The sequence below is a fragment of the Protobothrops mucrosquamatus genome, unplaced genomic scaffold (genome assembly GCF_001527695.2).
Source record: "Protobothrops mucrosquamatus isolate PMUCROS unplaced genomic scaffold, P.Mucros_1.0 scaffold204, whole genome shotgun sequence".
NCBI lineage: Eukaryota > Metazoa > Chordata > Lepidosauria > Squamata > Viperidae > Protobothrops > Protobothrops mucrosquamatus.
In genome coordinates this window covers 141804-163709 of record NW_015386559.1, presented here as the reverse complement: position 1 = coordinate 163709, position 21906 = coordinate 141804, and the positions used below count along the sequence as shown (strand labels likewise).

The following is a 21906-nucleotide window of genomic DNA, read 5'->3' as shown; positions in this document are numbered from 1 at the left end:
GCCGTGCATGCATGGTTCCGCCCCCTGCGCCGGCCGAGGTGTAGCTGGCAAGCGGCGGAGACGGAGCAGGCTGACCACCAGCTGGCCCAGCCCAAGGGAGGTAAGGCACCCGCCGGAAAAGGGGGGGAAAAATGACGGACAAAAAAAATGGCGGACGGCCTTGCTTGGCGACTCGCGTGAAATGGTCGATCGACCCCAAATGGGGTCGCGACCCATAGGTTGAGAACCGCTGCTGTAACTTGTAATACAAGTTGGTTGCTAAGCACCCAAATTGCAATCATGTGACCACAGAGGTGGTGCAGAGGTTGTAAGTGCAAGTATAGATCGTAAGTCACTTTTTCCAAGGCCGTCATAATTTTAAACTGTTAAGTGGTCATAAGATGAGGACTATCATACTTGAATTTCCAAAATACAGCCTTGAGGTTTTTAAGTTCAATTACTGTAATAACTTGAATTTTAAAAAAAATGTAAGAATTTTACAAATGTATATTTTAGGTGGAGCTATTTTAGTTTTATTTAAGGAAAGCAATATCTTTTTGTACAATTAACCTGTCCACAATGGGGCATCCTAAAATACCAGTATGATTTTAACAATGGTCACCCAAATAGTAGGAATCACTGCTAGAAATGAGATCCTTGGCATGAAATATAACCATTTTCTTTTTTGTGCTTAAAATGCCTGTTGAGCTGTACAAAATGATTGATTCAATTATAGTTTAGAGTATTTCTAGCCCTTTCCTTCATTTAGATTTTTTCTCTGTTAAGAAAGCTATTTCCAAGAAAATTAAGCTTATCTCTCTAAATTGCTATTTTAAATGTAATAAAATTATTATAAATGAAAACACTCAGCAAATATTATTAAAAATGTGAATAAGACATGTTAATAAGCATGCCATCAATCCACAAGTGCAATCTATACTAACTAGGAAACAACTGTGAAGTCCCTTCCAATTTTTTAGGAACAAGTTGAATTTAAGCTCCTATAGTTTACTATAGGTCTATATTATGCCTAATAAAGGACAACCATGCTAATAAAAGTTGTATTAATTTAAAGTTCATTTTGGAGCTGAATAATTCAGAAAAGCTACCCAAAATCAGAGGTAGGAAACAGTACAGATTTTATCCAGTGATTTAACTTATTTTTTTAAAATGAATCATAGCTTATGCAGGCTGCCTGTCGGAACACCTTTCTTCAGTTTTAAGAGCTGCATAAAATCACTGGTAAAGACATAGAAGTGACAATTGACAAAACATCTCTTTTACTTCAATATTGAAAGGCACGGGGTAATTAAAATATGTACTGGTTCTTGCATCCCACAGACTATGCCTTTAAATTGAAGAGAGGTCTGAGACAATGATGTCATTCCTTCAACAGCATACATGCAATTGCATTTCATAACATCTAGCCATTCAGGGTTTCTACAAATATAAGATCATATTTATTATAGCTTTATATAAATCTAAGGAACTAAGATAAGTGAGACAGTTTGAACACATTAGTCAGGAGATCGTGAATCCTGCCTTAGGTGGGTGAGCTTGGGCTGATCTTTCTGAACCCTGAGGAGGCAATGGCAAGAAACTTCCAAATCTTGCTAAGAAAAACTGCAAGGACTTAGCCAAGCTGTTGTCCAGAGTCAACACTGATTTAAAGGTATAATGAAACAAAACAAAAAATCTAAGAAAGTATGGGTTCCCTCTAGGCTCTGAGGCAACTGGAATTGTTTTTGTTGAAATTCAGTGATACATTTGCTTGATATTTGGTTTACAGAAGCTTTATAAAAAGTACTGTCTGGAAAATGATAGTGGGATTATAAGGTTTAAAATGGGAATTATATATTTTTTTCCAATCTTACTCCCCCAAATTCCTCAAATAGCATTGAAAAGTAGTTTAGAAATGTCAACAACTTCAGAAAAAAGGTTTGAGGAAGATTCATTTTTTTTGAAGAAACATATTATTTCAACTGAAGAAAAATCTTGTCTCTCTCATATTAATGATTTTACCTGCAGTCAATATATGAAAGGATCCAGTATAAAAATTCCAAATATCTTGTGACTTCTCCAATTTTAGTCATGCATAATTGAAACTTTCTGTTAGTCCTTTTGTGTTCACAAGCTTTTCCAACACTTAAACCTCAGTCTCATTGGATTCAAGGGAAATCTATATAAGTACAGTAGGTATTGCAGTGTTGAATACATTGAATTCAGAAATGAATATTTTGCTTCATCAAATAACTCATTTTCTAAATTCAATTACATGATATTTGGCAATGCCTTTCAAAGTTGGAATAGGACTAAGAATAACTGGTTCAAATCTCCATTAATTCTCAGATTTAACATAAACCTTGGACAGCCACCACGAGCACAATCTCATTTTGTTATGGTGGGTAGGATTGAGATACTATGCACATTTGAAGAACATGTTAAAATGTATTTACAAATTAACTGTGTATGCATGTATGTACACAGTACTTGGTACATATCAAATATTTTCATTATGAAAATCAACATCACGTTAGACCAATGATTCAAATAATTGTGTACACTAAATGAGATTGGATAATTGATTGTATCTTTGAATCAAGCTTGACTCCTGATGATTGTCTGGACAAGTCCTAGTTTTCTTGGCAACACTAAATAAGTACATTTCTGTTTTTTTCCAGCCCAGTATGGGAATAACAGAAATTGAGGGCTGCATTTCTTTTATACAAACTATTCTACCACTGAGTTATAAAACTTTTGCTTTTCTTTAGTATTAAAACAAATTATAACTTCACTAGCCATTCTTATTTTCCTTTAATTGGTTCCCTAAAGCACACTGCAGCAAAATTCTAATGTAATTAATTATGGTGCAAAGACAAAATTGTTATCACTGAATGTAGTATTGCGAAAATTGTGGCATAAAGTCCATTAAGAGATATAGAAATTTGTATTGTTCCACAATATGAAGTACTACTTGAAAAGTACTTATTTCAGGAAGGTTAAAAGGAATAAGGTAATAATAGAGTTGGTAGTTTCTCATCCTAAAAGCCTTCATGAACAATTTTCTTCAGTATATTACACAGGGCAATTTTGTTATTTTTCTTTTTTAATGCAAGAGAACCTAAAAGTAACTGACAAGATTGGCTCCTTAGGGCAAATCTATACAGTGAATTCAAAAGATTGTGCTTACCTACTATTACAAAAAGTGTTGCTGTACATAAGTGGCATAAAGGAAAAATTCCAAGAAATGTATAAAGGCTATTATGACCTATTTCTACAATGTCTCTATTAATGTGCTAACATTCACCAAAATCTTGGAAGTCAATACATGGTTATACTGTTAAAAATTATTTCAAAATTACCTTTTTGATTCCCCAAGGCATCAAAGTACTATAAAATTGCAGCAAAAAAGCAAAAATACAGGACCTGATTTAGAACAAGATAATGCTGTCTAAAATCATTGAAAACTATGGATTTATCAGGTCATGGTCAAAAGGTTAACACAATGGAAGTTGTGGTCTCAATACTTCTGGAGAATGCCAGGCTGAGTAATATTAATATACATATATTGAACCATGGTGTTTTTTGTTTTTAAAATCTGAGTGTACCCTTTAAAGTTTAGTGTAATAAAATGTGATTACCTGCTCAGGATCTGGTTAAAAATTTGAAACAAATGGAAAAGAACCTTTTTATTATAAAAATTTGAGTTTTTTAAATTAAATTTGTTTCAGGAAATCATGACTTTGTTTTGCTAGCTAAATAAATATGTAAAGTAACATTCTCTATTCATTCTTTACAATTTATTACAGTTCTCTGTGAATAGTAATCGGAGTTAGAACAGAATTTGTGTTAAAGATTCACTTATCAGCTATATAGCAAAATCACTGACTTTTGAAGCCCTTTATCCGATAGAAAAACTTCTAGTTAAAATTACTGAATTTATCTCATTTGAAACATAATACTGATGAAAGGGAAAATGTAACGATCAACTAAACTTTCTTTAAAATTGTACAAGGTGATTTTTTTCAGCCATTTTCAACTGAACATTTAATACATTTTTAATGTTGAGGGTTAGTGGACACCATTTAGAGATATAATTGGGCCACAGAAGCCACATTTCCAACTCCAACTTAGTGATCTTAAAGATAGATAGTAACTGGGTATTATCCAGGTATTTTCACTTAAGCCCATATTAGCTTCAATAAATACAACTAATGGGAAAGAACTGAGGGAAGCAGCATGCAATTTATTTATACCTTACAATGTCATTCAGTATTTGACAATTTTTTATTTATAAGCATGTGATCCTACTTTTAAAAAAATAAAAATAATTATTCCATTGATGTAGCTGCACTCTGGGCCAAAATCATGTAATGTCTTTTAGCAGGTACTGTATGTTTCTAAGTGCCTGTGTTGATAGTCCCCAAAGACCTTAGAATAAAGTTTCTTCTATTGAAATATTGGTAAACCTATCTTAAAAGATCCATTTGAGATGAAGAGAAAAAAAATCCTACAAGACGCTTATGTGATCTCTTTTCTATTTTTTTTGTCTCAGCAGATATTTATAATATATTATTCAACTGATTGGCAAAACAAAACAAAAAACAAAAACACAACCACTATTGGATCTAATGTTTTTATTTATTTATTTGATTTCTACAGCTGTCTATCTCAGTAAATGACTCTGAGCAGCTTACAATTCAAAACATATATTACTATTAAAATTATTTTTTAAAAAACCAGTAAGAACAGTAAAAAAATTAAAAACCGTAGAGAACATTTATAGATCTAATTCAAAGTACATACAAGAGCAAAATATCTGGCCCACTAATAATATAGCCAGGAAGCGGGGCCCTTAGTGCAGGAAGCATAACCAGGTTTTTAAAGCTTTACGAAATGCTAACAGAGTTGGGGCTATTCTAACCTCCAAAGGCAGGATTAGAGCAGAGGCTGCTGCAGAAAAGCTTGTCTTCTAGTCCCCATCAGCCCAACCTTCTTTGGCTGACAGGATCTGCAGCATGCTAGTTTGATGGGTAGAAACTCTGGGGAAAAAAGTGATCCCTCAGGTTTAGCTCATAATTGGTAAGTGACACAAAAGCTAGTACTTCGGCCTTCTCATCTGGATGAGAATGACCAAAGCCCATTTTCTAATCTATCTGGAATTATGGTTGAATCTCTTTGAGTATTTTTTTTCAGACATCTCCTAGGAGTTTTACCATTTATGATATAATATCTCAATTGACTTCTCCCAGGTTTTACTGGTTTGCCCACAATCTCTCACAATTAGGTTATACTTTTCTTTTGAAAGCCACAAGCCAACATAGTTGATGTTGCCCATTATTGTAGTCTAGGTCAGGCTGAGCGATAATTACTACTTCATGGTTACTCAACACAAATTATGGTAATTAAATAGATTGTGGTAAAACATGTTTAAAGAAAGCACTGATAGTTATTTGAGAGGAGTGGGAATGAGGTAGGATGTTATGGAGCTCATGGTTCAACTTCAACAGCAGAAAAATATTTTGTACAGTATTGTAAAGAAAAATGGAATTTATGGAATCTTGTTTTTTGAAGTCTACACCTGAATTTATTTTAAGGATAAAATAGTAAACAACTTAAGCAATGGCTATATTTTGTGAATTTGAGTATTAGCTTCTTTTACATTAGAATATTATGCAAAATAGAGAACTGAGAGTTAACTTAGGGGAAAAATCATTAAGCTCTCTAATTTTGCAAAGTATCTTTAAAAATGAATGTTATTGCAAAAAATAGCTCAGAAAGTCATTGAGAAAAGTTGTTTTATAGTTTTGTTCAACTTGACTGAACCTAATCTACTCATTTATTTGTATAACAATCTTAGATAGAAATAATTTCTACTGAATGCAGTGCAGTTTAATTCCAAGAGTATATTAGGATTAAATTGTGAGTCTTCATTTCTTCTGCTGGGTTGAATTTAGGGATTTCCATTAAGAGAAAAGATGGAGAAAAAATTAAATGCAGTCTACTATTTGCTCAGATGGCTGCTTCAGAATAGGGTTAGAAGCCATAAAGTGGAACTGTGTGAATCCTGGGACTCTATTGCAGGCAGCGCCTATGGCAGGAAAAAGAAAAGTTGAGAGAATAAACAATGGCTATTACATTAATCTGCCTCCTGGTACTTTTAACATTTAGGGATTCTACTTTTCTACAGTGATGTAATAATTTCTTTATAGACTTAGTTATATCATCATTGAATTTTCTCTCATAAATCTTTTCACTTTTAAAAAGGAATCTGCCTCAAAGCAGTTCGTTAGACTTCATATCTCTTAAAAGTATAATTGCAATTTTATTTCAATTTACATCTTAATATTGGTGAATTTATTGAACCTTTGTATATTTAATCTTTCAAACATGAACTGTGGGAAATCAGAGATAAAAGAACTGCACTAAGCAACCTAGCCCAACAAGCCATACTGATTAGCAAAATTACACTTCTCAGTGATCCAAGGGTTTACTAATGAGACACCCAGCATGACTGATCTTTGATTGCTTTGAAGTGGGCTTCGGTCTGATGATATTTTCTGAAAAAGAATGTGAACCTTTCATTTAGCCACTTTCATATGAAAGATATTCATATCAATGCTAGTGTGACCAATAGATATTGTAAACAGAATCATACCTATATGAACAGAAACTTTTCTATTTTAAGAAAAACATGCAGGAGAAACAAAAAGAAGTACCATAGCTTCCACTTGTGTTGGCACAAATAACAGCACCAAAGAAATAGGGATGATATTTCTGGATTCTAGAAATAACCTTCTGACATGCCATTGTCGGGTCTATTCCCATTTGCATATATTCCACCGCTTGATAACTACAAAGACAGAAAAATGAACTGACAATCCACATCCTCCAGTGTCCAAATAAATGTCTTTTAGCTGACAAAACAATATTTAAAAATGTTTCTTCATTGAGAATTTCTCCCTATAACAAGGAGATTCTTCTTCCAATCCTCTGCTTTTCTGAGATATGAAACAATAGCAACCAGAACTACACCTAAACTTGCATGGGTATTCTATCCTTGGAACATCCACCCATTTTGGCATCAAAGAAATATTGTTAAATCTGTGCAGTTTTTTCAAACTATTTTTAAATAAACTAACATCTTATTGTTACCAGTATTTAAATCGATAAACAGTATTTATCTGCCCTATTTTTAACCATTCAGTGTAACTGTTTTAATATTATTGTATTTAAGGATATTAAGGTAAAAGTACAATTGTACTAGTTTTTGTTATTGATAGTATTTATAATACATTTTCATTTTTCATTGCTTGGTAAGAACCTGGTGTCTATTACCAGATTCTGTATTAGTTGTTTGTTCCAAGTCAAAGGCAATTTTATGGAGAGCAATTTTTATAGTACTGTAGCTGAGTGGCTATCATGGCATTAAGTACTATTGCCAGACTAGTCCAGTTAAGATCATAATTGGCACACCAGGAAAAACTGGGCAAGGGACCTTTGTCCTTGCTTTCTACCTGCTGCAGCAGTTTCCTTCTAGGTAGATCACATATCCTAAACTAACTCTTTTAGTGGGGGCCCCATTAAGAGTAACTACCGCACTCAATTTTTAAATTGATATTTAATGATGACAGTAATTCAGTTTTCCTACAATTTAATCTAAGCTTGTTTCACTACTTCCCATCTCTAACAATCTCCAGGTCATCCAGCTGCTGCCAATATCTCCCACCAACCAATGACAACCTTTGCAGGAAGTTAATACAGAAGTTAAATAATATGAAGAAAAGCACCAATCTTTTTAAACCCACAATGGAACAATCAAGGGTTCTAGTCTTTCCCTCCTTGAATACTAGCAGAATCTTTTCATTTATTAAGGAACAAAACTGCCATAAAATAGTGCCTCCAATTCCAAACCCTTGTAGATAGTCTAGAAATATAGGCTATTTAACATTGCCAAGATATCTAAAATGACCAGAAAACATGCACTCCCTCACTGAGATTCTGACAAAGGTAATCTACCTAAGAAACTAATGCTATTTCTATCCCTTCTCTAGGCCTGAATACCAACTGGAAGGGACCAAGGTAATTGGCTCCTTATAGGAAATTATCCTTTATATTTGGTTCCTTCCACTTCTCAACAACCGTCCTCAAAAAGAGAAGGCTTAGAACAGGGCAAAATGAATAAAGGTGGGATATTAATAAATAAATGCCAGCAGACTTGCAGTGATATATGCATAATTTTCAGTTTCCCTTGAACATTGCTTTCTAAATGTTCTTTAAAATGCCTCTTGCTTTTAATCAAATTCCTGAAGAATAGCTGAAACTCAACAATTGCATTTATAAAGCACTGTATGCCACAAAAACTCTCCACAGGCACATGGACAATTTCCAAAATTTTGCATAGGAGAAAGGAACATTCCGGGAGTTTAAACTGTCATTATGATGTGTTTAATATAATATATAGTCCTAATGTAATATAAACTGGGTAATTCATTCATTGCAATAGACCAAAATATTGTATCCATATAAATTAGGCCATTTCATTCCACAAAAGTTGAATATGAAAGAACAATTTAATATGAAAAAGAATGGTGGTATAACATTGAAAATGAAGGAATAATTCAATATAATATGAAAAAGAATAGTGCTGTAACTATCACAAGTATTGCATTAAATATGCCTCTTTCCAAAGTAAGATAGAATAGGGAATTAGATGAATAGTGCAGAGACAGCACTATAACAAGCCAATTTAGGTTGGCTTCACTTTAAAACATACCCCAAAGTTAATGTAGATTGTGGCAGGATATAAATGTGATCAATAAAGAATGCCATTTTAAAAACAATATATTAAAACTTAATTGAAATGTTCTAAGTTTGTAAATTAACGTGATTGATTCCTTTCCACTTTTATTTATTTATTTACACCGGTAGTCAAATGCAAAAGTATTCAAGTATATTCAAAACTATATTAAAAAGTTAATAATGTATAAAAACCTGGGCAAGAAGCGCATCATGATATCTCCATTACCAGTAGCAGCTGCAGCTCCAGCTGTACTATCAGCGTATGCCCCTGCTCCAGCTATTGGAGAGTCTCCTACACGTCTAAGGAGGAAAATAACATGCAATAAGTGCATTTTTAAAATATAATAGCAGCTTTATTCTGAGCAAAGAAACAACTAGTGTATTGAAAAATCACAGATTTTAGAAAGCACTTGGGGATATTTATTCATATTATTCCAACCCATTTTAGAATGTACAGTATATTCTAAAATACATTTTTAAGGAGGACATTTCATGTTTCAAATCTATAAATATCTAATCACTTAGTAAGTGTGGTCACAGCAGGCTCCTATGACTCATGAAAGAGGTCAGAGCACCATATGTGGTCCTGGGATTTAAGAGGTATAATGTATCATCTGTGTAGAACATTTTGCCCCTCCCCGATGTGAGATTGGCCCCAACCCTCCTATCTTACGGCCCCAACCCTCCTATCTTTTTGTAAGACGTGGCTCTGCCACTCAGCTTGGGGCCCCAGGGGGGGAACAGTGCAATGGAGGTGATCAATTGAGTAATAACAGATCCCACCTCTCCCCCACTCTGCCCCCCTTCCCAATGTGTCGTTGGCTATAAGGTTTGATTTTAACTTTTTATGTTTTAGGTTAGATGTAACTGTAAGCCACCCAGAGTTACCCTATTGTAAGATGGGCGGCCAATAAATTTTATAAATAAATAATAAATAATGTATCATCATCTGACTATATCACACAATTTATTTTACAACAGCAATACCAAATCCTGACAGCAGTATACTTCTATTTCAAACCCAATTGTCATAAATAAGTTTTAAATATATATTTCAGTAAAAAGCATATTGAGGTGGATGGTCTGTGGTTAAAAACACTAACATTTCTATGGTCATGCTGATCTAAAAATGCCAAGGCTTGAGAACTGGAGATGTTTAGCTCAAGTACTTATTCATCATTAGGGAGTAGCAGTTTTATTCAAAATACTATTAAAATAAATTTGTTACCAAGAAGTAAATAAAAGATAACAACATAGGACAAATCCAACCTCTAGCTTAGATCACTAAATAAGTGATCCCTCTTACACAAATAGTTAATAAACACATTGTTGGAAAATATTTGCATCACATTAAATAAATCATATTTTACATTTATGGGGCCAAGTTTTATAGACAATTATACAAACCCTTGGATTTTGTGATTTGCACCATTTGTAGATGTCCCTACAGCAATATTTCCACTCTGACCAATTACAATCATGCCTACAAATGAAAAAGAATTGACATTTAGAAACATTTTGAGGAAGCTTTTCCTCATTTAATGATAATAAACTGCCCATCCTTCAAAATGGACAGGACTTCCATATTTTATGAGCTATATAACAGAACATTAGATGACAGCTAATTTTTTTTCAAGATGTTTGATTGGATCGATTACACTTGGAAATTATCTTTCTTCCAGAGGCCTCTCAAAAAAGAAGGCAGAAAACATTTTATTTTTGAAATAAGTTTGTTCAAGGGACATTCCATTAGCCAAAAGGGAATCTTCCATCAGAGAAGACATGACCATTAAGATTGTTCCGTCTTCAAATTCTGCCCAATTACATTAGAAACATTTAGCTCCATCAAGATTATCTGAAGATAGATTTCTGCTTATATTTTATTATATGTTTATAACATTTTATTATAGGTGCAATGGAATGATTGGATGATTCTATAGTCTCTAAATAAATCATATTCTGCTCCAATAATTGGGAAATGTTGGAAGTGGCTCTAGAAACTATCCAGGGCTTGGGGGTGGAGGAAGATTGAAATAATTATTAAACTTTAATAAACTGAATTGGGGATTTGTAATTTCTGGTGTCATCCTGATGATGGGTTTATTTGATGCATATTGTATAATTTTGTTGTATATTTTTAGGCTTTGTAGGGCCTAATTTATTTTTTGTTGTAAAGTGATTATTAATTTGCTATTCCTCTATAGTAGGGGTGTCAAACCGCCGGCCCGTGGGCTGGTTGCATCATGCGGAGGCTGTGCCCACTCCAGCTCCTGCAATGGGAAAAAAAGTCATGATACGTTGCAACACGTCACGTGATGAGGCAAGGTAGAGCTGCTTAGGTTTTTAATGTGTCTACTTTGTATATTCAAATACATTTGATATTTCTTATTTCTGTTCTATACTTAGTTTTTATGTGCACGTGAGATGATGAGTGTAGCGCTTGAATGTTTTTTCCCTCTAACAGACAACTGAAATTCACATTGTGGCCAATGTCCCTGCATTAGATTTAAGTCATGATTTTGTTTTCAAGGAGCCATTCTAATAATTTTCTTTACCTCCTTGTGAAAATACAGAACTTTAAGGAACTTACTTCATTTCTACTAATATTTCTGTTGCTCATATAACAAGCAATATTTCTGTTGCTCATATAACAAGCATCATGTCTTACTACTGAATGAATACAAGAATCTAATCACATACTATCTGCCAAGTGGGCAACTTGCCTAGAGTAGACAAAATATCTAATTTAAGATACACTAGCATACCCCATTCCTGCACATCACTGTACCTAGTGAAAAATATGTCTGGCTCGGGTAAGCTGCCAAAGTGGAAGTGCTTACGAGGTCATACCTTTTGCTTGGTAAGAAACTTAGCATTTGACATTTTAAAAATGCTAATTGCTAAATGATGACGAATGTAATCATCACACTTGAAGTGTTGCCTTAAGTGTCTGGCAATGAGATGTACATTCCCAAGTCACTCCAGTGCTTTTGTAAATTCCATATTTAATTGCTACACAGATGGCAGAGACTAAATCCAAATACACAGATAGTTCCCCTCCTACTCATTTGAGTGAATTTTTTTAAAATGTGAAGTTAATTCTGTCCAAATCCCTAAGTTTCATTTGGCTGCAGAGTTTCAGAACATCCAATAAGAAATCTTTCATTTTGTTTTAAAGGATACTCTTGATGAATGTTTTAAGCAGGCAAAAACAAAATTGCTCTTCAAAATGAACCTACATTTCATATTTTAAGATCACAACCCAGCTTTGCTAATAAAAGCTTCTCTTTAGGCTGTGTGCATCTGTATACCCCAATAAGTGGACCTAAAGTCCATTATCACTATATTTGAGGAGAGAAGGCTAAGGGTTGAAAAATGAATATAATACTCTAAAACCAACTGAAGAACAATATGCCAGATGAGTATAATAAGCATCAAGCAGATTTCAACACATAAATAGCAAAATCATAACACCATCTATTTCCTGATAGATGTCCTTTGTATTATGTCCATTACTTTATACACAATTGATATTTAATTGTGTATGGGATTTTAGCTGCAACAAACACAAGTATTAAAGTATGACTAGTTGCTATACCAATAGTATCGTGGTTATGAACTTCAATTCTTCTGTCTGAAGTGCTTTGTTCTTTTTTACTGAACTCTGCAGTCTGTTTGTAGGGACCACATGATTTTGAAGCATCTGGTGTAACATTCTGTAATCAAAGTTTTATTCACATTAAAATCTTTAATGAAGAGATATTTTTAAAAAAACCTTTGGACATTTTTCCTAGACTTTGAAAAAGAGAAAAGAACTAAATTACCTTGCTAAAAGAAAAATATAGGCTTGTATATGCCAAGGGCAAAGAACTAAAGCAAATTATTGCAGTTCTGAGGCATTAAACAAAGAACAGATAAAGCATATATCTCTCCATAGGAGAAACTCAGTACTAAAAATACTCCAGTTACAAAAACGCTCAAATCTCATGTTGTTTTGTGATTTGCAAATATGTCCTAAGACGAATACCCAGAAGAGAAACGAAATATATCAAGATTCTATGTGCAAAAAAACCTCAGCATGATATGTCTTGCTCCTACAACGGTAATTTAAAATGAGTTCCTCCCAGATCTTATGAGCATCCCTACTGATTGTGATGAGACAACTTCATATATAACTACAGTGCTAGTTTCTGAAAGATTTAAACCTCATAATTCAGCATATTTTATTCTCACTTTACATGCAATTCAGGTACTAAATGCAAAATACAATGCCCCACTTTCCTGCTTTCATAAGGAAGGTAATGAAGAGGTTAGCTTAATCACAAAGTTCTCCTGCAACATTTATAAGCTGTTGTGTCTTAACTTCCTTAGTGTTTGTCCTAGATTTCCACCATACAGCACTGCTTTCTGCTTTTTGAAGGGTAACTTACAGGACATGGCCATGACATTTGTTACACTCAACAATATTGACTAAGATTACCTATGGAGCTTATTAAATGCAAGACATCTAATTCAAGAGCGTAAAAGGTCCTCAGGTATTGATTATCCTAGTAATATCTAGGATCATATCTATGTCAAAATTCATCCACTAAACATAGTTATAACATATACACATACAGCATAGCGTATACTGCCAAACCTAAGTTTGTATTACAGGGTCTAATGAAGCTGGCATTGCTGAAATAGCTGTACAGAACGAAAGAGATGGGTTGGGGTAGAGATATAAAAACTCAGAAATGCTCACTTTTTAAAACTGATTTCTTAAACATGTTCATGTTATTTTCTTGGGAGCAATACAGGTGAATTTTGTTTTGTTCTGGATTTTTTAAAATCTTCTAGCTGCCTCTTGGTTTCCCATTCACATATTAAAAGCATCCAGCCATCTTTGAGTACACAAAAAGTCAATTAAGTGCTACCATCTGGTTGGAAATGATTGGTCATTATAGCAAAATAATATATGTGGGCATTTAAAGCTCCTCCACTCATTCCCACGTGATCATATAAAAAAGCCTCTTCCACCAAAACTTTGGCTCCTGTAAATTATTTTAAATCTGCTTAATTCTTTGGAAACATTATGCATCTAGGGAGTTTTCTAGTTATAAGTAGTCCTCGAAGTACGACCACAATTGATCCCAAAATTAATGTTGCTAAGTGAGACATTTGTTAAGTGAGTTTTGCCCCATTTTACAACTTTACTTGCCACAGTTTTTAAATGAATCACTGCAGCTGTTAAGTTAGTAACACAGTTGTTAAGTGGATCTGGCTTCTCCATTGACTGCTTGTCAGAAGATCACAGTCACTCAGGCCCTCGTCACCTCCCGCCTGGACTACTGTAATGCTCTATACATGGGGCTCCCTATGAGGAGCATCCGGAGGCTTCAACTGGTCCAGAATGCGGCCGCGCGGGCGGTGTTGGGAGCGACGCGTCGCTCCCATGTAACGCCGCTGCTGCGCGAGCTGCACTGGTTGCCAGTGGCCTTCCGGGTATGCNCATATAAATTATGAAAAATAAATAAAATAAATAAAAATGTGACTCCAGGACACTGCAAAGGTCATAAATATGAGTTGGTTGCCAAACGTCTGAATTTTGATCACGTGATTATGGGGATGCCGCAACGGTCACAAGTATGAAAAATAGTTATAAGTCACTTTTTTTAGTGATGTCATAACTTTAAACGGTCACTAAATGAACTGTTGTAAGTCGAAGACTACCTGTATACTGTTGCTGGGAGATGTTTCTACTTGGTACTGAAAGACTAGTAAAGGTCTGCAACTCTTACAAGGATCACAATGGCCAACTAATTGGGAGATACTGTCTGACGCCAACTTCAAGGCATCCATTCTCATTTATTCTACATTTCCATGTTAAAGTGGTAATAAAGTGTTTGCTCATTTGTGAACACAGACTGACCTCCCAGTGCTTTCCATATGGTTATATTGTTTACTACTGCCAAATAAAACAGAATTTCTGTAAGCAACCATATTTTGGGAGCTGAAATGGTCTGATGCTGTTGTCCTGCTCATTGGAAATGGAGAAGGTACAGAAAAATTCCTAAATTTAAATTACCATTTATATCCCATTCATTAACTTAAAGTATTGACTTCACTTTGTATGACCCTCATCAGGAAATTAAAACTCTGCCTTTAATATCAAAGGTAAAAGAACTTTGAATGCCAATTGCAGGAAAGAAAAGCTGGGTTATATCTTAATTTTTCTTGTGTTTTACATATTAGTGAGAAAGATAATGCCAGGACAGACTCGGATCTTATGTCCACTGGATGACAATAATCAAAAACATCAGCAAGCATGATAGCTCAAGAGTATGAGAATTTAGCGCAAGGATAAGAAAAAACTAAGATAGGCCTTTGTTTGGTCCAGTAGGAATCTTCTACAGCATTCAGTCTTTAAAATTTCCCAATATACTTTTAATTTCTTTCTTTTCTTTTTCCTGCTACCTTGTTTCCCCAAAAATAAGGCCTACCCTGAAAATAAGCTCTAGCTTGATTTTTGGGGTGGGCCTAATATAAGCCCTACCCCGAAAATAAGCACTAGTTTTGGGGTGAAGCACACATGTGCCCCGCACCCACTTACCTTGCAGCCAGGCCTCTCCTCACCGGCCCATTTCTTCTGCGGTGTTTTCTGCAGCCAGGCCTGCATTTCTCAGTCAGAGGCCTTTCCAGAAGGCCACTGCAGCCGAGAACTGAGCTATGGATTTAATCCATAGCTTGGTACATGGCTGCATAGGCCTTCCAGAAAGGCCTGACTGTGAAATGCAGCTGCAGAATGAAGCTGCTTCTTTGGCCGCAGAAGAGGTGGACCAGCCGGGTGAGGCTGTTGGTGCCAGAGGTGAGTGGAAAAGACAGCAGCCAAAAATAAGACCTGGTGCCTCTTTTGGAGGCAAAAAAATTAAAAAAATAAGACTCTGTCTTATTTTTGGGGAAACACGAAATTAAAGAAAACGAAACAGAAATGCTATTGGTTCATACCAAGCACAACAAACTATTGCAAACTGTATTAGACATATACACAATTATTTTAATGAATAAACCTTTTATCCCTGCCCCCTTCTCATTTCACCTTGATCATCTACTGTTGAAAATTGATACAAAATAGATTTTGTGATACGATACATGGTTGTTAAGAAATATTAAATGCACTAGCTTCACTTTTACATACTTTCCCATATGCAGTGTTTGAAATTTTAAAAACTACTACAAAATATTAATATATTTTAATATATATTAATATTAAATTATATCATATATTATCTGGTGACTCAGAAATATTATATTCAGCAAAGTGGATTGCAGTCAGTCATCTAGTCTCCCAGTGACGATCATAAGGTATGAAATATGCAGATTTTTTAATGATAAATAACAGTCACTAAGGTTTATTTTTAAATATTTTACCTTCCAGAAGTTTGGCTGGCAGTTTTGATTGAGCCATTTTACATACATTGAAACAGAATTCTGCGTAGTTAAATCTTCACTTGGAAATCCCATGTTTTCTGCAAAGAGTGAAGCTTTATAGAAAACAACAAGTGTTAAGTATTCCTGGCAGTTAATATTTGACTACAATCATATGTACATCCTATGAATCCATAGTATAAAACTTTGAAGTTATACTTTTGTACATTTTGTCACCTATTGGTCACAGACTAATAGAGGCTGAGAGACTACATGTTCTGTCCTCCCAGAAAAGACACAACAAAAGGTAATGTGCTATCCCTTTACAGACCCAGACCATGCCTGAGATGTCATGGATGCCTTAACTAAACCCATTCATTGCTTATTATTTAATAATATAATTTCTATTTTTATTTATTTAGAAAATGTATATAGCTGCCTACTCACTCACAGTGATTCCAGGTGGCTTACAAATAATAAAAGTACAATATAGAAAAAAGAAAAGGAAAAAAAAAACACTACCCACCCACCTACCCCCCAGCGACAGCATAATTCAATAAGCCATTTGATGGACTCCATTGCAGTCTGGGTACCCCAGACCCGCTGGCAAAATGAAGTCTTCAGGGCCTTCTGAAAGACTGTCAAGTGGGGACTAGTCTAACTTCTGCAGGGAAGATGATCCAAAGAAAAGGTTCTTCTTCTGGATCCCACCAGATGTACCTCCTTAGGGGATGGGACCCGCAACATTCCTTGCCTTCCCGCTCCAGTGGGTCAGGTGAATGTGACCAGCAAGAGACAGTCCCTGAGATAACCTGGTCCCAAGCCATGAAGGCTTTAAAGATGACAACCAGCACCTTGAATTGCACCAACGTTTCCCCCCACAGCCCCAGAGTCCCCCAAGGCCAGATTATGAAACATTCCAAAGATTTCAAGAAATAGTCAGAAGAGCAGCCGAAAGGCATGCTACGCTGCACTGAGTATTCTTACAGCTGTGCAGTCCTACAATGTCGCCTGAAGTCCCTGACACACAAAGTTCAAAGCTCCCACAAGCTAGTTAATCATCTGAAAATCCCAGAAGCAGCCTGCCACACTTCATAGCACTGGCGTCCATATGAGTAGATCCACCTGGGAAGGGAAGCTTGTCTCTTCTGTCAGCTCCGCCTTAAATTATATAATAATTTAATATTATTATTATTCAAACAAATTAATACCAGGTATTAGTAGCCCAAACTACTTGTGGCCTTTTTTTCATTATTTTGCTTTCACCTAGAAGAACAAGTATTTTACGGTTGTTGTTACTTTTATGTGTGTCATCTGGCCAGAAAACTGGAACAAAAATCAAAGAATCATCATCATTAGGTTTAATTCATTTGTCCCATTGGGTTGTGAGGCCTTCTTGGCTCCAGTTATGAGCCTCTCTCATCACTACATAGTAGTTAATATTTACAAATAGGATAACAAAAAAAATTACCTGATTCACCAACTAGAAAAGTGTGCTTAGTATGTTCTATCACTTTCCGTGCAACACCAATAGCATTTTTAATGCGTCTGAGATCTGCTACTGCTCCAACCTGCATTGTGTTACTAGATCACAAAAAACCCAAGGAACAAAACAAAATCAATTATGTCAAACTGTAGGTATTAATGCAAAATATATATAGATACATTGATATTCAATAATCATCTTCAGCCTACTAGACTGCTAACTAATAAATAGCTTATGCTTGTAGGCTGCAATCTGAATAACTGCATGCTACAGATATCTGCTACAAGTACAAAACACATTTAGGAACCATATGGTAGCATTTGGATAAACTAAAACCAAACAAAGTTTTAACAGCAGAATATACAAAGCCCACATTAAATTTAACTTAAAAAGTATTTTGCTAGTATCAGCATCAGGTTTCTTTGATCTTTTCAAAATTGCAAGGCTGCCATCCATGAAACAAGTTTATTTTTCTCCTCTCTAGAATACTTTATAGAAACTCACCAGTACATATATCAGAGGAAAAAATATTTGCTATGCACCACATGTATTCTCACATATAAATTTACCACCCAAGATATAATATCCATTTCAAAGCACTCTAAACTAGATACTCTTATTGGTTGATTATCTCCTTAAGATACTTAAGATTTTTACCCTGTGGGGTAATATTCAAAATTCTTAAAATACCTACAGAGAATTTAAGGAAGTTTGGGTCAAAAAACAAGAATTCAGATTATTATACTACTTATACTATGGAAGGCGATACTTGGGGAGGAACCATTTTGTAGTGAAAAACCATCTTGTCCCAACATGGATGGTGATGGAATGCAGTATGTAATGTAACCACAATATAAAACCACATAACATGTTACAAAATATTTATGTGAAACTCTGTGTTACTATGAAAATTTTTGTGGAAACAGCTTTCAAAGATATAAGTTAAAGATGGTCAAACCACTTTACATAGCAAAAGCTGAAGAGAATAACTTCAATATAGTTTTATATGATTGTTTAAGAATAAAAAATATTCTTGTTACACTTTCACAGATCAAAGAGTAGTATGAGGGAATATAGATTTGAAGAATGTTTAATTTGGGATGCCTCCCTCCCCCAAGTCCTGCTGTGCTACTTCATCATTGCAGGACGTTTGCTCCTGGGAAGGAGAATTGAGGAAAGCCAGTCGTACATGCCCAGAATATATAATCCCACCAGGATCATCCAAGGCATGAGGTCGACCCAGCAGCACTGCTAAAGGAAGGACGCACCTAAAACACAGTGTAGCAATAATATAGGAAGATGCTGGAGGCAGATGATCACATTTACCGTATTTTCCGGCGTATAAGACGACTTTCTAAACCCTGAAAATCTTCTCAAAAGTTGGGGGTCGTCTTATACGCCCAGTCGTCTTATACGCCGGAAAATACGGGTATTCAGGCAGGCTTCCAGAGTTCGGCTGGCAGGATGCAGGTAACCCCTCCCCCCGTCCTGCCGCCTTGCGCCGCTCCGCGTCCCGCGCCTCCTTGTCTCAAGCCTCTGTGTTATGCTTGGGCGGAAGACTTTTTCTTTTACAGATGGGGCGGGTGGGCCTGACATTCGCGCGCAGGCAGGACCCCACCCGTCGAGCCACCGCTTCCCCATCGCCCTCCACGCCAGCCGGCTCCGTCTCCAGACCTCCCAGCTGACGGGCGCAGGTCCGGGGGTCGCCAGCTGACGGGCGCAGGAGTTCGGCGCTGCAGCGGCCTCCCCTTCGCCCTCCGCACCGGCCAAAGCATTTCCTGATGTTCCAGCTGACAGGCGCAGGTCCGGGGGTTGCCAGCTGACGGGCGCAGGAGGTAGGCGCCGCCGCAGCCTCCCAGCCGCTTGCTTCTTCGGCCCTAACCCTTGCAACTGCTCCAGGCGAAGAAGCAAGCGGCTGGGAGGCCGCGGTGGCGCCTACCTCCTGCGCCCGTCAGCTGGCGACCCCCGGACCTGCGCCTGTCAGCTGGAACATCAGGCAACGCTTTGGCCGTTGCGGAGGGCGAAGGGGAGGCCGCTGCAGCGCCGAACTCCTGCGCCCGTCAGCTGGCGACCCCCGGACCTGCGCCTGTCAGCTAGGAGGTCTGGAGACGGAGCTGGCTGGCTGATTTTTGAGAGGGAGAGAGAAATAGAGGGAGAGAAAGAGCAAAAGAGAAATAGAGAGAGGGAGAGAGAGAAAGAGAAGAGGGAGAAAGGGAGAGAGAAAGAGGGAGACAGGGAGAGAGAGAGAGAAAGAAGGAGGGAGAGAGAAAGGGAGACAGGGAGAGAGAAAAAGAAAGGGAGACAGGGAGAGAAAGGGAGAAAGAGAGAGGGAGGGAGAAAGAAAGAGAGGGAGAGAGAGAAAGAAAGAAGCAGAGAGATTAAATTAGTAACATGGCTGTTCAGTGAATCTGGTTTCCCCACTAACTTTGCTTGTCACAAGGTTGCAGAAGGTGATCACATGACCCTGGAACAATGTGATCATCATAAATAAGAATCAGTTGCCAAGCATCCAAATGTAAATTACATGACCCTGGGGATGCTGCAGTGGTCATAAGTGTGAAAAATGGTCATAAGTCACTTTTTCCAGTGCCGTTGTAACTTTGAACAGTCACCAAGCAAAATGTTGTAAGTTGAGGACTACCTGTACTTTATCAATTTTTTCCATTTTTTTTTGTCATCAAGCTTTTGACACCTTGCTGGGTGACTGGTGGTACTCGAATGTTGCCATATTCTAAAAGTGGTACAATCGGTGAAAAGGTTGAAAAGCCCTGGCTTAGAAAACAAACAGCATGGCAGCTCCCATGGGTTTATTGTCTTATCCTTCCTTTCAGCTTTAGAATGAATTAGGAAAAGTTTAATCCACTTGCACTGTTTTATGTTTACATGTTTGATGACAAACAGCCTTATGTTTATAAGTGACAGTTTTCCTGCTAAGAACCTGCATGTCATAAGCATTTGAATTAAAATTACCATATTGAAATCAAATCTGATGTTTTTTAATTTTTATTTGGTGTGCGTTGGAACAGGGGTAGTCTTATACGGTGAGTATAGCCCAAACTCTATATTTTAACTGGAAAAGTTGGGGGTCGTCTTATACGCCCAGTCGTCTTATACGCCGGAATATACGGTAATGATAATTGCAAGGACATCAATTTATACTGTTTGGGAGCAGTCAATGATAAATCAGTCTTATATTTTTACCAAGAAAACTTTGCCAAACTGGAGGCCGTATTTCACCATTGTCTACCCATATTTGGGCTCCCTGACCTGTATACAGGTTTTGCATTACAATGATATGTTCTGAGATTCCAGTTTGAAAAAGGAGTCAAACATGGATATATATTCTCTTTATTTATTCAGCCTATATACTGAACATATACATTAAGCAAAGCAGGATTTAAAAAAGATGAATATGGTTTTAAAGTTGGAGAAAGAAACTTCACTAATCTATACTTTGCTGAATAGCCAATAGCCCAAAATACAAAGAATTTGCAAGCTCTTAAGTAATCTGCAGAATAATAAAAGTCAAGGAGGCAGTGAATAAATGAGACTAAAATATAAAGACCAAACAGGTAGAATAACCAGAATTGACAGATATGGAACAGGTACATAACCTCTGCCTTTTTGGAAGAACTACTGAACTATTGACCGTAAAAGAACAAGCAGTCCAGAAATATTCTGAAAAATAGCACTTGGTACAGTACATATGAAGGCCTTGAAAAAATATACAGATACTGTGATGTGTTTATATCTACTACAAAGATCAGAATACTATGGGCAATGATATTCCTTATAACACTATGGAAATGAAAGTTGGATTTTGAAGAAGCAGGACAAAGATATACAATGCTTTTAAAATCTGAAGGGCAAAAACATTTCTATAAGAAACTGCATAATATTATCAGCCAGATAGAATATGATAGTATCTGCATAATGGGTGACTTCAATGCAATTGTGGATAAGAACCTAGATTACAAAGGTGGAAAGAGCAGAAAAAGAACTAGAGGAACAATACCAGATACATTTTTAAAAGTGGTAGATGAGTTCAATATTCAGGATATTTGGAGAGAAAGGAATCTAGAGAAAAAACAGTTTACCTTCTACTCTGGACGTCATCAATCATGGTCCAGAATTGACATGGTGTGGATGTCAGCCGATTTAAATTTAGAAGTAGAGGAGATCGTAATTGATACGAATACTTGGGCTGACCACAATCCGATTAGAATTAGATG

General features: G+C 36.3%; 1 protein-coding gene across 1 annotated transcript in view; it reads right to left on the bottom strand.

The window, feature by feature from the left end:
• Positions 1-4734: 4734 nt before the first annotated feature.
• Positions 4735-21906, bottom strand: part of AGA (aspartylglucosaminidase) — a 24319-nt gene continuing 7147 nt past the window's right edge. Inside the window, exons 3-9 of the mRNA XM_015813929.2 lie at positions 17660-17772; positions 16192-16304; positions 12380-12497; positions 10189-10264; positions 8974-9081; positions 6699-6832; positions 4735-6070 (exon numbers count right to left, since the gene is read on the bottom strand). Coding sequence (XP_015669415.1) covers positions 5970-6070; positions 6699-6832; positions 8974-9081; positions 10189-10264; positions 12380-12497; positions 16192-16304; positions 17660-17772 — 763 coding nt within the window. The 3' untranslated portion in view covers positions 4735-5969. The remainder of the gene's footprint in view (positions 6071-6698; positions 6833-8973; positions 9082-10188; positions 10265-12379; positions 12498-16191; positions 16305-17659; positions 17773-21906) is intronic.